Source organism: Marmota marmota, unplaced genomic scaffold (assembly GCF_001458135.2).
Source record: "Marmota marmota marmota unplaced genomic scaffold, marMar, whole genome shotgun sequence".
In the NCBI taxonomy this organism is placed as follows: domain Eukaryota; kingdom Metazoa; phylum Chordata; class Mammalia; order Rodentia; family Sciuridae; genus Marmota; species Marmota marmota.
Window position 1 is genome coordinate 43,403,483 of NW_026000005.1, and position 15,493 is coordinate 43,418,975.

The 15,493-nt window shown below is 31.1% G+C and overlaps 1 protein-coding gene across 7 annotated transcripts in view; it reads left to right on the forward strand.

The window, feature by feature from the left end:
- Positions 1–15,493, forward strand: part of Agfg1 (ArfGAP with FG repeats 1) — a 41,909-nt gene that overhangs the window by 22,539 nt on the left and 3,877 nt on the right. Inside the window, exons 5-11 of one of the 7 annotated variants that reach the window (XM_015481480.2) lie at positions 1,873–1,992; positions 2,665–2,736; positions 4,092–4,301; positions 5,454–5,634; positions 8,109–8,188; positions 8,403–8,495; positions 13,484–13,531. In XM_015481480.2, coding sequence (XP_015336966.1) covers positions 1,873–1,992; positions 2,665–2,736; positions 4,092–4,301; positions 5,454–5,634; positions 8,109–8,188; positions 8,403–8,495; positions 13,484–13,531 — 804 coding nt within the window. The remainder of the gene's footprint in view (positions 1–1,872; positions 1,993–2,664; positions 2,737–4,091; positions 4,302–5,453; positions 5,635–8,108; positions 8,189–8,402; positions 8,496–13,483; positions 13,532–15,493) is intronic. The other 6 variants (XM_048808654.1, XM_048808655.1, XM_048808656.1 and 3 more) reach the window with 6 other exon arrangements.

Sequence of the window (15,493 nt, forward strand, 5' to 3'; positions counted from 1 at the left end):
AAAAATAAAAGGGGCTGGGGGATGTGGTTCATTGGTTAAGTGCCTCCGGGTTTAATCCCTGGTACAAAAGTGTGTGTGTGTACACATACATATATATGGAATGATCTATCCTTGCCCTTTTTTTTTTTTTTTTTTTGTACCAGGGATTGAACCCAGGAGTTCAAAGCACCCTGGGGTGCTTAACCACTGACATATCCTCAGCCTTTTAAAACATTTTTGTTTTGAGACAGGGTCTCACTAAGTTGAGAAATGTAAGTGTATTTCAGAACAGAAGAAGAGATGGTACAGGTATCTGGTATAAGGTGTTAGGTACATTTTTTTCCCCTACTTTATACCCATGCAGACATATACAAAACAAAATACTATTAAGCTTTTTGGATTTTCTTCCTAGAATAGGAAGAAATATGTGTAGTAAGTTGCTTTGTTGGTGGAAGAAGTTTTTTTTTTTTTTTAGTAACTTTTTTGGTTTGTTTACAGTAGAATACATGTAAAAGCTCTACAAACTCAGGCATACATAAAAGAAGAAAATGATATTGATCTGAAATCCCACTGCTTAGGGTTAATTAAAACACAAATATTTATTATGAATATAATACCATGTTTAGTTGAACAAAATTGGCAGTTAAAAATGTCTGGAATTTATTAATTTATTTTCCTTCATATAAACATTTTTGTTCAGGATTAAATATTTTTTATATGAGTTTTAATGGCTGCATTGTAGTCTGCCTTATGATGTTTCATAATATATTTAGGTGATCCCTTTTTGGTGGTCATTTGTGTTTCTGATTTTTTTATTATTGAAAACATAATTCGTGGAGCTTTTAGATACAGCTATACTCACTTGCAAGGTTATTTCTTTACAGAAATTTTCTAAAAGTTGAATTGCCTGTAACCTTTTACTGTACTAATGATGTTTATCCTTTTTCCATCCTTCAGACATGCTTTTCATTCTTGCCACTGAGCATTCCCTTTCCTATGTCCCAGGCGTTTCTTATTCGCATCATATCTTCTTAGAAAATTCTTACTTAGCATCTCTTTTGGCCTTTCAAAAAAAAAAAAAAAACTTTCGAATTATTTATTTACATATTTAGATTTAGAAAAGTCTGGACATTTTCTCCTGTGTCGAGGACCATCTAAGATGAGAAATGCATCTTGATTTTCTTTTCTTTTCTTTTTTTTTTTACTGAATGTGATGTACAGTTATAATTCCTATATAACTTTGTTTCTTAAATTATCACATGAATTTGAAATAGCAGCCTTCTGATATAGTGTGAATATATTCTTTTTATTTGGTGGTCATGTTCTTATACATTCAAAAAATTCTTTTCATATTCCTATGCCCTTGGTACCACATAATTGAAAACTTTAAAGGAACTCCAAAAGAATATTTTACTAATGTAATTAAACTATCTGTATCATTATTTTAGATATTTAGATTATTCTTCAGATTCACATAAGTTATTATTATCTCTTTAAATCAGTGAAATTTCCAAAATGTTCCCCACATTCTTGTTTGTTTTTCTGTAACTCATATATTTAATGTTCTGAATTCATTTTCCTTTGTTAATAGATTCACTTTTTTAGCACTGTTCCTGAGGCTATTCAAAGGGTATTGTGTACAGATTATCTTTTCACACAATATTTTTGGAAATTTCTGGATACCCGTTAGTAAATAGTTATATTTGGGTTAAATTCTTGTAGGACTGAATTTTTTTAGGTTAAATTCTTGTAAGTCTGATTTCTAAATGAATTCTCTTTAATGTGAGTTTTGATGCCTTGACACTTTTCATAAAATTCTTAAATTCATTTGTCATGAATTTTCATTTGTACTTTTCATATTCATTAACGTATGTTGTTCCTTGCCATTTACAGCTCAGAATTCTGCAAATGCAGATTTTGCAAACTTTGATACATTTGGACAGTCTAGTGGTTCGAGTAATTTTGGAGGTTTCCCCACAGCAAGTCACTCTCCTTTCCAACCCCAAACTACAGGTAGAGCTTCTCCAGAATTATGCTTAAATGTTTACTTTTAAAACCACAACAACAACAACAATAAAACTCTGTAGGTATAGTTTTAAAAATTAAATTCTATTGATTACCTGACTTTAAAGTAGTTCTGTCTTACAAAGCTCTGGGGAAATCTGCAATCTTTTATTTTTTCTGTTCTTTTTGCTTTTCTGAACTCTTTTAGTATATTGTCTAATTCACTGCATTCATTCTCTTCCTTTTCCTGCACATGAATCTTGCTTAAATTTCCCATGCAAAGGGACATTAAAGTGTTTTAGGTTCATGGAGCACATTGATTTAGGTCATCATTTTATGTCTGAATAAGGGAAGCTAATTGCTTCCATAGAACTAAAAGTGGAAGTAACTTCAAGAGCAACAAGCTTGAGAAAAAATTCTAAATGTTAGTTATTATAGATTAATAATAATCACTTTAATCAAACATAGAAATTGTTTTCTGTGCAGGAATTGGTCTTTAAACATTTAATATTCTCCCATAAACTGTACCATTTGCAGTCATTAAATCATTGTTTAGATATTTGGCTGATTGCTTTTCTTTCAACTTTTTAATCTGTATGTATTGTCTTAAAGCCTTTTCTTTCAATTTTCTTTTTTTTTTTTCTTTAACTGTCATCATTTATATAATTTCTGGCTGTCCAGCATTTAGAATGCTTTCATCTAGCTGCAGTTTTGGTGAATTTACTTCAGCTTTTCCTCTCCAGGCTACCCACAGTAAGTTCTGTTGTCCAGTAGGCTTCTTCTTTTTTTTTTTTTTTAAAACTGATTTGTATGTTTTGTGCTATATCTCATGGGTGTTTTCAAATGTAGATTATTAATCATTTTGTAATTCTAATCCTTTATAAATTTATACTTTTACTCTCCTCTACTATTGAGCTCAGTTTTTTTTTACACAGCTATATTTAATCAAACTTAATTGGTAGTTTTGAAATAAAATTTTTCATAAAAATTTTAGAAGTTTAGCATTTGTTTTGCCATTTCCTTGTAACAGCTCACTATCTTTTAAATAAAGCACACTTTTGTTAGCTTCAATTATAACAACCACAGTTTAATTTCTGAAAATTTTTTATTAGTATATTATTTGTTTTAGAATGTCTAAAGAACTGACTAATGAAAGTGTTCATGGTTTTCACATAGAAGCACCTTCAGTCTGTTTTAAAAGTATCTCTAAGTGTACTTGGCTGTCACCTTAATACATAACCATATGTATATGCCATTTTGATTACGGAAAGTATGGTTTAGGAATGAAGAACGATATATCAAAAGTATAGGATCAAAAGCATGGTATGAAATATACTGACTATTTTGTCAGTACTTGAGGAAAGTTCTAAAATAGAGGCATTCTAGTTTAGCTGTGTCAATGTGTAAACTTGTTGATTAAAACATTTTTCTATCAAAAAGTACAGTATAATTATTATGTATAACTATATGGGTTTACTGTGAGCATCATGATATTGAATGCACATTAAATTACTATGTAAAATTAAATAATAGCTCTTAAAATGAAATTAAATGTAAAGATCAATGGCTGTCTTTTTAAAAAGTTCTTGATCAAAATAATAGATTTAAATATTGTTAGCTTCTATCCCTGGGATTTGTTTAAACTGTGTTGCCATAGAGCTTCAAAAGCTTGAACCCTCCAAGTAAGATATTTTGCATCTTATTGGTATAGTCTGTTGAAGGAGAACTAGTCAAAGATCATGGCATATAGCTGGATGTTCAGTGAAGTAACTGAGTTTTAACCAGTTAACCCTAGCCCCCCACCCCACCCCAATAGTCTTCCCTCCAGGTCCTTTGGATTCTAGTTGCATAAATTATAAAAAGGCACATGTAGATGATTAAGATGATTCACCAGCCACTGATTTTAAGAATGTACATGATTATAAGGTCATACATGATTATATACATGATTTCAAGAATGTATGGGATCATAATATCATGTACCTTGTTATAAGAATGTCCTGTATAATCTTTATAAGATAATTTAGGAAGAAATGATCAAATTATCTACCAAAGAGTACTGGGAAAAAAGTGTAGAAATTTCAAGTGTTCTGTTTATTTTGTTACAGGTGGAAGTGCTGGATCAGTAAATGCTAATTTTGCTCATTTTGATAACTTCCCCAAATCCTCCAGTGCTGATTTTGGAACCTTCAATGCTTCCCAGAGTCATCAGACAGCATCAGCTATTAGTAAAGTTTCAGCAAACAAAGCTGGTTTACAGACAGCAGACAAATATGCAGCACTTGCTAATTTAGATAATATCTTCAGTGCTGGGCAAGGTACCGAGCTTTTTTTCTTTTGTGGTGGTGCTGGGGATTGAATCCACGGCCTTGGGTATGCTAGGCAAGCATTCTACCCTGAGCTGCATTTCCAACCCCTAGGTATCAAGCTTTAAACAAAATAAACACAAATTTGTATATCAAACAGTACTCAAAATTTGGTTATATTTATTAAAATATTTTTCCCATTTGTATAGATATATTGTCCACACTATTTTGAACGGAATTTTCACTTTGAGGTTTTGGATCTGAATTATCAACTACAAAATTGAAGGCTTAGAAATTAATTTATGAACTTACACTTTTAAAAGAAAATAATTGAAAATTTTTATTTTATCCTAGAAAGCAAGCTTTATTACTCTGTTGCAATAAGGAGCCAATAAATTTTACTAAGAGAGCTGCCTAAAGGGTTATTTGGTGGTTTCTGTATTTTGAACTATTTCCTGCTATTATTTGGTATTTTAAAAATCTATATAAAAAGCAACATATTTCCATTCCATGTTTTCATCTTAAGGTCATTATTTTACATCTAAAAGTACGTAGTGCAATGGCGAACAGTAGGAGTCTGGAGCTAGACTGGTTTCCACTTTCTGATCTCTGGGTCTCTCTCTTTTTTTTTTTTTTTTTCTCATCTCCAAGGTGAGAGTGATAATAGCATTAAACTCATGAGATTGTGTTCTGTGTATTACTGCATGTAAGTTATTCAGAGCAGTACCCAGCACATAATAAGTGCTTAATAAATGCTTCCTACTTTTTTTTTTTTAAACATGGAAAACCTTGGGAAAATGATAACTAGTAATAGGTTGTCCACCACAGGTCTAGCACTTTATGAATTTATATATTCACTTGAATGAGATCCACCTGTCCTGGATTTCCTTGAGAATTTCTTTTCTATGCATAATATAGACACATAATGCTAGAGAAAAATAGCATTCTGTCTATAGTGGTATGTATAACAACTAATCTGGTCCAACGTTGTGTGGAGTAGGTACTAGACTGAAAGACCCCAGAATCCTGTTCATATATTTTATTTATTTATTTAATTGTTTTAGTACCATGTTAGTTTTAAATTTATTAGTTTTTCACGGCAAATGTAGTTGATAAGGTAAAAGTATAATTTTAAAGTGTGGTGTTTTTTTTGTTCATTCTCAGGTGGTGATCAAGGGAGTGGTTTTGGGACCACAGGTAAAGCTCCTGTTGGTTCTGTGGTTTCAGTTCCCAGTCATTCAAGTGCATCGTCAGACAAGTATGCAGCCCTGGCAGAATTAGACAGTGTTTTTAGTTCTGCTGCCACTTCCAGTAATGCATATACTTCCACAAGTAATGCTAGCAGGTATTTTGTCTTAATATTTTTGCTTTGTGTTTTATCTTTTAATTTTTTTCAACTATGAATAATATAGTTCAGTAATAACTGAGGGTATCATATAAAAATGATTGAATAGTTTTTAAATCTGAGGCAGTTGTTTAATTTGTTAATTAGAATATAATCCTTGAGTAATTTTCATAATTTTCTCCTTCATTGAACCAGAAGTTTTGTTCCTTTTCATCCTTGAGTGCTAAAATGTAATTCGGAGAGTACACATCTTTAAATGGATGGTTACATACAGATTATACTCATCATATAATCCATTTAGCAGTCAAATTACATACTCATAAGGTTCAGTTTTTAATCAGAGACTAAACAGTGAAAGTACTATATTGTAGTCTTAATTTTTAGAACTATTCACACCAAAACACAACATCAATTTGTGTTTTGGTGTGAACAGTTTGCATTACATTTTATTGTCATATTGGTATTTATAAATTCAAAGATCTACCAATTTTATGTGTGTTTGATATACAGAAATTCTTTATAGTAGAAAGTTTAACTCATTTTAAAATATTAGATTTTTAAAAACTGTTCATTTTAGGGTCAAGAAAACAGACCCCCAGAGAATTGCCTGTACAATTTTAATCATCTCTACTTCCCATGCTTGTGGATTGTTACCTGCTTTTTTCTCTTATTATCCTTTCACAGCCTTTCTAGAGAGAAATTGCAGAATTCCAACACTACCTCCTTGAACTGTTTGATAATGAATTTTTTATGCACCAAATGGGAAAAAAATTTAGGATATGTATTAAGATTGTCCATATTAGATATTAATAATGAACTAGGTGACCATAAACTCAGGAAACTTAGATGAGTTATACAGTACAAATGGTTTATTAATATTATATTGCTGTATATTGGTGGTGCACAAAGAGTAGTCCATAGAATATTTGGGGTACCTAAAATTATTACAGAGGAAACTGAGGTTAAAAAACTTTCTACAATAATTCTGAAAGTTTGTTTTCTTTTTTGCCAATTGACATTTGTATTGATGGAGTAAGGAATGGCAAGTGAAACTGTAGGTGTCTTAACATAAACTAAGATAGTGGTCATTCAGTAGTCTCTGTGTTTCTCAGCACCACACATTGTTTTACTTGTGAATATTCCTAATCAGTTTTTTCTTATCAGTATTCTTGATGAAGCGGTAACATTTTAAATGTTATTAAATCTTTATCCTTAATATGTCTTATTGATTTTTCTATGTTAAATAAGGTATACATGAAGTGATTCTGGTGCATGTGGTTGTCAATTAACAACAAATTAACAATTTTTTAAAAAAGTTGTCAACAAGAAATTACTTGTAGAGTTGGTTGAGTTGTGGAAAGAAGTAGCCTCTTATTTTATAGAACACCATTTTTCTTTGACTCAGAGGCTAACCATTACTATTCAGATTTGAGTATTTTTCAGACATATTCCAAAAAATGGGTTTGTCACTAAAAAAAATCACTGATGAAATTGATGTTTTCCACAAATATCAGAAGACTTTGGAAAATTAATAGACTTGACAGCTTCTCATTAATTGTTGGATGTTATGGTTAGCCATATTGATGTGATTTTTAAATTTTGTATGAAGAAATATGACAACATTTGGAAGATTGTCATAAGCTGATAAAACAAGTATTTTTCGTTCTTTCTTTTTTTTCCCTCTTGTTTTGGTACTAGGGGTTGAACTTAGGGGCACTCAACCACTGAGCCATACCCCTAGCCCTATTTTGTATTTCCTTTAGAGACAGGGTCTCACTGAGTTGCTTAGCACTTCACTGTTGCTGAGGCTGGCTTTGAACTTGCGATCGTCCTGCCTCAGCCTCCCAAGCTCCTGGGATTATAGGCATGCAGCACTGTGACTGGCCAAAACAAGTGTTTTTCAAATGACCAATATATGATATAAAATTGGTAAAAGATTCATTTAAAGTACAGGATAGACCAGTGAACATTAGTTTAATGGAGTGTAGAAAGTTCATTGATATGGTTTCAAATTCCATATTTCAGTTAATCTTTAAGAAACTATCACTGTTGTTTTCTATATGATTTCCACAGTTATCTACTAAAGCTCTTAAAATATATTGGTCCTCTATTAAGCCAACCATTAAAGGGATATTCAGAAATATAAAACAATCTACCTTCTCATTAAGTTCATTTTATTTTAAAAATAGTTATTACAAAAGTATTATTTGTGTTATAGCTTAAATTAGTTTTAAACCTGAGGAATATTTTTCTAAAGTTCTCAAGTTTATTTTCTCTATGATACAAACTGATGAATGTAATATACATAAAATATTTGTCGATTATTTGGATAATAATGTATTTTAAAGTGTAAATACATTTTGAGAGAGACTCAAAAAGTTTCAGAATTGCTATATCATGATATGTTCAGTGTTATCTGTTTCCATATTCTATGGCTACCCTGCAGGCACATTACTTTTGCTTTTTGTTTTCAGCAATGTTTTTGGAACAGTGCCAGTGGGTGCTTCTGCACAGACCCAACCTGCTTCTTCTAGTGTGCCTGCTCCATTTGGAGGTATGTACTCCTGATATATATTGATTGGTTTTTATAAAGAACCTAAGTATGTATTGTGTAGCATTTTCTTAAGGGTACCAAGGGGCACTCAAAGCAATGATTTATTATCACAAAGCTTATGTTTTCTATCTTTATAAATATAGTGAATAAATATTTAAAATATTGAATACAAAATAAATTAGGATTTTATAGTATATTTTATAATTTTTTAAAGCTACGCCTTCCACAAATCCATTTGTTGCTGCTGCTGGTCCTTCTGTGGCATCTTCTACAAATCCATTTCAGACAAATGCCAGAGGAGCAACAGGTAAGGGGAAAAAAAGACTCGAGTATGAAACAATAAGCACTGGGGAAGTAATTTATCACAAAGACCTTGTGAATAACATCGCAAAATGGGGCCTGTCTCTTACTAAAGTGAATTGAAACTGGAAAGAAAAGTTAGTCCATAAAGACAAAAGCTAGTGAGAAATTTACACAATTTTGGAATTTAACAGTTGAGAAGAACCTTAAAAAAGATGTAGTGTTCCCTTTCTGGCCAAACCTTTCATTTTTCAGGTAGGGAAGATCAAATGGGAATGAGATTTCTTTAGAGTCATATAGCTAATATATGACCAAAGAGGAGCTTAAACCCGGTAATTTTTGTTGGTCTGGAATTGAACTAAGTAACATTTGTTGGTTTGGATTTAGAATTTCTGGCTGTGAGTCATTCAGTCTTAATAGAACATTTTATGAGAATTTTGTTTTTCCCCATGAGACCACATCAGATGAATGGGATTTGTTACATCTTTCTCATATTGTTTTTCTTTGAGTTTCGTCTTATTATGCTGTACATCAGAGCTCTTTGCCATCACCTTGGAATGTCAGAAAGTACAGGTGGTATGACGGTATCCATTAAATGAAGACTTTGTGAACTTTGATTTTGTGTAGTTCTAGAACCAAAGTTTTGATTCCAATTTTAGCAAATGTTGATATAAAATCTTGAGAGAGTAAGTAGGTACTTACAACATTGCAATTAGATTAAATCTTATAAAAAATTAGTGATTTTTATTAAATCTCTTTGTCATTGGTAAGATTAAGAATTGTGATGCTAGTAGTAGATAACTTATTTTCATCTTGCATAAATATCTTTGGTTTTGAATTTTTGGTATTTAACATAATAGTTGTTTAAAATAACTTTGAATTCCACATAAAATTTAATTTTTTAAAAATGGTTTATTTTTAAATTTAGGTCAATCTAATACAATGATTATTTAAAATTTCTATTGTGCTTTTGGTTGTTAAGTATACCTAACCAATGATTGCTTTAAATTTCTATTTGTATTATTTCTTTTTTATTTGGTATATGACCTTGCTGTTTCTTGCTGTATTATTTTGAATTAGTGGAAGGAATTTGTAAAATATTTCAGTGACACAATAGGCTTTTAAACATTGTCTCATTTAATTGTTGAAGCTCCCATCAAATAACTGTCTTAATCCTGGTGTAAGAATTGAGCAAACTGAGGCTTAGAAAAATTAAATGGGTATAGCCAGCTTGAGTTCAAATCCTGATTTAGTATTTATCTGCCAGGTGATACTAAGAATGTTTTTTATATTTTATTAATGAATGGGATAAGGATGATAGGGAGATGTATTAATATTTGTTAAAGTTGTTTGCAAGGTGCCATTGATGAGTTTATAGATTTCCACATTTTAGCAACTGAGGAATGAAAACTGAAAACTTGTCTGAGGTTATAATCACTAAATAATCTGATCCTTATTGCTGTATTTATTTATAAAAATGTGTTCAGTATTCTCTGTCAGTGTTGGTGTAAAATCAAATGATGTAAATCACTGTGTGATTATATATTTAATGCATTTTACTTTAGTATTTTCTTTTCATTGATTGTACCTCTAAGTTCTGTCCTCAGAATTAAGAACTCTTTCGCTTATTATGTTTTAGAACATGAAAGTCTTTTAAAAACTATGATTCTACATAGGATATAAAATCATAAAATATATAGGTGATAAATCAATTTTAATATGAGCATAGTTTATTAGAATGGTAAATATACTATGTCCATAAATTTTTATTTTGAGGTAAAATATTTTTATATTATAAGTCATTTTTGGATTTATCACATTGGTTATATTTTTTAGGTTATTATTGAATGCATTAAAGCAAATGTTGCATGTTTCTATTGAAGCTAAAATATGAATAGAAATTTGATGGACTGTCCTTATGACTACGAATTTTCACTACTTTATATCAACAAAATTGAGATAGCTTTTGAAAAAGGACAATTCAGAACAGTTTCATGTGAAATTTGAAAAGTCTTACCAGTATACTTCCTAGATTTTCAAGACTTTGGAGCTTTAACTTTTAACATATTATTTAAGAACCTTCTTTAGGAGATTACCCTGCATGGTTTAAGTATTCTTTTAATTTTAGGATTCTGTGACATTTAGCAGAGTCCTCTCCCAGCCTCAGTCCTTAAATCCAATTAATAGAATTAAGATAATTGTCATTTATTAGGCAATTCTCTTACAACTTCTCTCACTTATACTATGCCCTTTTTTTCAGAAGTCCTTTTGAAAAAATGAACTTTATTTTCTGTTTTAAAGAATTTTTTTCTTTCCAGGGAGATAAACTTATAGAAATGTAGAGCTGAAAGATTCCATAGGTAGTATCCAGACACCACAGCCTTATTTTATTACCTAGGTAGAAACCAATTTGCCTTTAGGGTTCAATATTAAGTAATGGCTAAACTTGATATTAACATTCAGGACACTTGTAAACCAGTACTTTTTTCATTCCAGTAAGATTTTGCGTTTCTGTAACATACACTGATAAGCATATGTACTTGTTTCAGTAGGCCCACCTCACTCTGGAAATGAGATTTAAAAAAAAAAAAAAAAAAAGGAATGGGGGTAATTGAAGAAAAACGAAAGAAAACCTAAGTAGAGAGTTCCATTAGGTTGTATAAGACATTTTTGTAATAGAGGAGCTGATATACTCACCATGTTCCTCAAATTGCTCTTAATATTTGGACATCTCAAACATTTAATAATTTGCAGTTGGTACTTTAAAACGGAAATAGATAGATATAAAAATGAACACAACAAAAAGTTAAACTTCATAGCAGTCTGGAGAAAATATTGTCAAGTCACATGTCTCACAATGGACTTATTAATAAAATGTGAAGAATTCTTACAACTCAATAATAAAATGACAACCCAATTTAAAAATTGACAAAAGATATTTTGAATAGACATTTCTCCAAGGGGGCATATAGTTGGTAAACACATGAAAAGATACTATTAGTCAGTAGAGGAATGAAAATCGAAATTACTGTGAGTTGCTACTTCACACCTATGATGTCTCTGATAATAATTATTAGTGAAGATATAGAGAAATGCCAAACTGCATACATTGCTTGTGGGAATATGAAATGGTATATCTGTGCTCAAAAAGGTAGTAGTTCCCCTATTAGGAATATACCCCCAAGGAAAGGAAACATTCACACAAAAAAACTTGTTTACACAAGTGTTTATGTCCATATTGTTCACAGTGCCCCCCAAATGAAAACAAATATCATCAACCCTTTATATATTAACCCACATATCATCAACTGAAGAAGCCAAATGCTGAATAGCCATATAGTGGAATATTTTTTGATGATAATATGTAATGAAGTAATTATGTACATGGATGAACCTTGAGATTTTTATTCTAAATAAAACATTAGCTACTTACAAAAGTCTACTCATTTATTGTTCTATTTGTATAAAATGCCCAGAACAATAAAATCTACAGAGACAGAAAATAGATTGATTTATCATAGTTGATTAGTGATTGTAGTAGGCTGAGATGGTGGTAATGATGGGGCAGTATGGGAAATAGTAGCCTTTGGATATAGAATTTCTTTTAGAGGGGATAAAAAAGTAATCTAAAATTAGATTGTGGTGATGTTTGTACAATATCTGTGTATATATATTAATATTGAATTCTGTACTTTCAACGGATAAATTGTATGACGTGAATTATATCTTGAAAGTTATTTAAGAAAAATTTATAGCGTTTTTGGTACTCCAAAGCTTAGGGATTGGCATCTTTGTTCCATACTGAAATATAGTGGTTACTATTAATTTTAACAGTGACTGTTGACTGAATCTTGTAGCAGTATTTCATGGAAAAGGATTCTATGCTTAAGTACAGATGGGAAATGCCAGGACTTCTTAAAGCTTTAGAGTGGTCTAAAAAGGAGATAAATGTCAAGTGACCAAACTTAACACAGAACACTCCTTCAGTTAACCTTTGGTTGAATTAAGAGCACAGTATGTATGTGTGCTCTATGTGTGTATTTTTCTAATTTAGGAAGAAAAATACATTTGTTGACTGTTTAATATACAGCACTTTGATTCATTGTTACATTTAATCTTCTTAACAGCTTTGTGAAATGCATAGGTTCTGCTTGGTCACTTCATGCCACCTATTAAGTAACATTGTGCTCCTAGACAATGGCAGAACCAACATTGATTCAGTTTCCTCAAATTTATGCTAATCTTAAAAGTATCGTATTTTAAAATGCATAGAAATATATTTTAGAAATAGCCCCTTTCCTTTTTGTTAAACAACAGTGAAAAAAGGTTTTAGTGTTCAGCAAAACCTGTTTGTCTTCTGTTAATTACATATCTTTATATGTAACCTCTTTATCCTCAAACGTGCCAGGTATGTAAGATGCACAAGATACATTTTTCTTCCTCTTAAAGGTGATTGTATTTTTAAGCTGAAAGTCCCCACTCACCTTTTTAGTAAACCATGTTTAATAATTTTACCTGTATGATACTTAGTTAATTTGAGTCATCTTTATGTATTTCTAGTTGAGTTGTAAATAAAATGATCTGGCATTGTTCCGGTGCTTTATCTTAAGACTTGGGGTTTAGATGCTAAATAGCATTTTTGGATGCAGCTCATGATGTGTACAAATCTTTTTTTATACATATAGTTGTATCTTCACCTGAAAATAATGTCAGTGCTTTTTTTTAGAAATTGAATTTCATGAATGTTTCTTCATTTGATATTTATTCTCTTAAATTTTTCTTTATTTCACGTGGTATAAATATTATAGTATTGTGAATATACTTGGAATAAAAATGCTCATTTGTGATTGTGTTTTAATGTATATATTTTTATGCTATCCAGTTGGCAACAGCACATTCTAATTTGAGAATTATTTAATGAAACAAATTTACTTTATTTGAACAGTAGTTGTTCACGACTTAATTGACATTGGTCTCTTTATGGCTTTCCATAAGGCCTTTCTGGAGCAATGCATTCTCAAGTGTTTCCTCACGCTCATTTTGGTAGGTGGCCACAACTAATATCTAGATTTGTGTGGCAATTTGTCTACCTGCTTGTTGAAGCTTCTGCTAGCGTTCTGGATCCTTGCATGTGGAATTAAGTTTTTCCATGTTTTAAAATGGAGTGGGCATGGATGTGTGGCATCGAGATCATGTTGTATTAAAGTTATATGAAAATCTTTTCATAGTGATTTATGTTTTAATGCTGAAAAGCATTATTGCTTACCTCCATGGTCACAGTAGAATGTTAGTAGCTTTTTTGATTCTTTTTCTTAAGTTTGGATTCATAGTACTTTAAGTGATACCTTTTTGATATACCAAACCATTTTAACATATTCCATGGAGTTTGGTTTTGCTTAACTGTATCCCAGTATTGCTTTTTAGTGCTTTCTTAAACAGTGATTTGTCGAAGTTATGTCAGTGCATTAATGTCTGTAATACCTTCCTGTTTCCCTTTCAGTGTGCTGCTTATTCTTTCACTTGCTTCCCAGTGCCTATTTTCCCTTTTTTATATGTCAGTAACAATTAAATTTTTAAAGTTTGATGTGTAGTTAGAACTAATTTATTAAGCAAAATCGCATTGTTATAAACACTAGAACTCTTGTATTACTTTGGGCAACATCTATAACTTGTTTTTTATTTTTCTTTTTTAAGAAGAAAATATAGATTTTATGGAATACCTTTAGTATTAAGTAATTTTTGTGATTTTAATCAGTGATCATGTTAATTTTTTTAAGATCAGGAAGTTCAGTGTGTTATTATGGTATTTTGATAGTAGCATGCTTACAATATTTCATTATGTTATTACTAGAAGTCTATTTAAATCAATATTATATCTTGTTTTACTGAGTGCCTTCTTAGGACCAATAGGTGGAAAGGTGCTATTTAAATATTTACTAGCAATAAAAAAACACTGTTCTGCTACTATATGTTTTTGTTGTGTGAATTAATTTATAAATGATGATTAGGAAGTATGGTAGGTAGTTCACACCCAGGTCTCCTCCAGCATGTTAATGTTTTGCTATTACGTTATAGCAGTGGGACACAGATCCAAGGAGGAGTACAGTAGTACTGTTACCTTCTTACCCTACATTCTTTCTCTTCTAAGAATGCCCTTTTCAATCTTTCTGCATTTTGTTCTAATTTTTATTGTTTAGTAGTCCCCATGTTTCTCGGTCCTCTTCTAAAGTTATTTTTATTTACCTTTCAAAAAGGATGGGAATTCTTGGTTTATTTTAATTGATGTAGTAGGAATTGAACATGTCCTTTTAATTGTGTCAGTGTTTTGTTGTTGCTGTTTTTGTTTTTGGTACTGGGGTTGAAGCCAAGGGTGATTTACCACTGAGCCACATCCCCCAGCCCTTTTTTTGAGACATAGTCTTGCTAAATTGCTGAGGCTGGCTTTGAACTTAAAATCCTCCTGCCTTAGCCTCCGAAGCCACTGGGATTATAGGCATGTACTACCTACCTGGCTGTAGTAGTGTTTTTGGTTTTCAACTGTTTTTTTTTTTTTTCCCCCCCTTAGTTACAAATCTAAATAGATTTTACTGGTCTGCCTCTAATCCTCTTTCTCCTATAAGTCCAATTATTTTTAGTGAACTCTTCTGTTGAGAATTTAAAATGGTTTTCCAGGGACATACACCTTAGGGAATAAAATTAAAATTTTGGTTATTATTGTATATGGCAAAACAAACCTAAAAATAAAAATGTATACTCATATACATGTGAATTGCATTATAATGTGCTTTAAAAAGCACATTATATATTTGAGAAATTTGCTTGGACTTTGAAATGACAGCTTTAGTAGTTTCATTCTTGTCATGGGTTTCAGGAGAACAAAATTTCCTGGTTTATTACTTCTTTGTTGGAATTTCAGATGCCTCTAATATATGTCTTAGTATTTTTCAACGTAAGTTGTGTATTGTACAATGTTGAGTATAAGAAGCATACTGTCCCCCCCCCCCC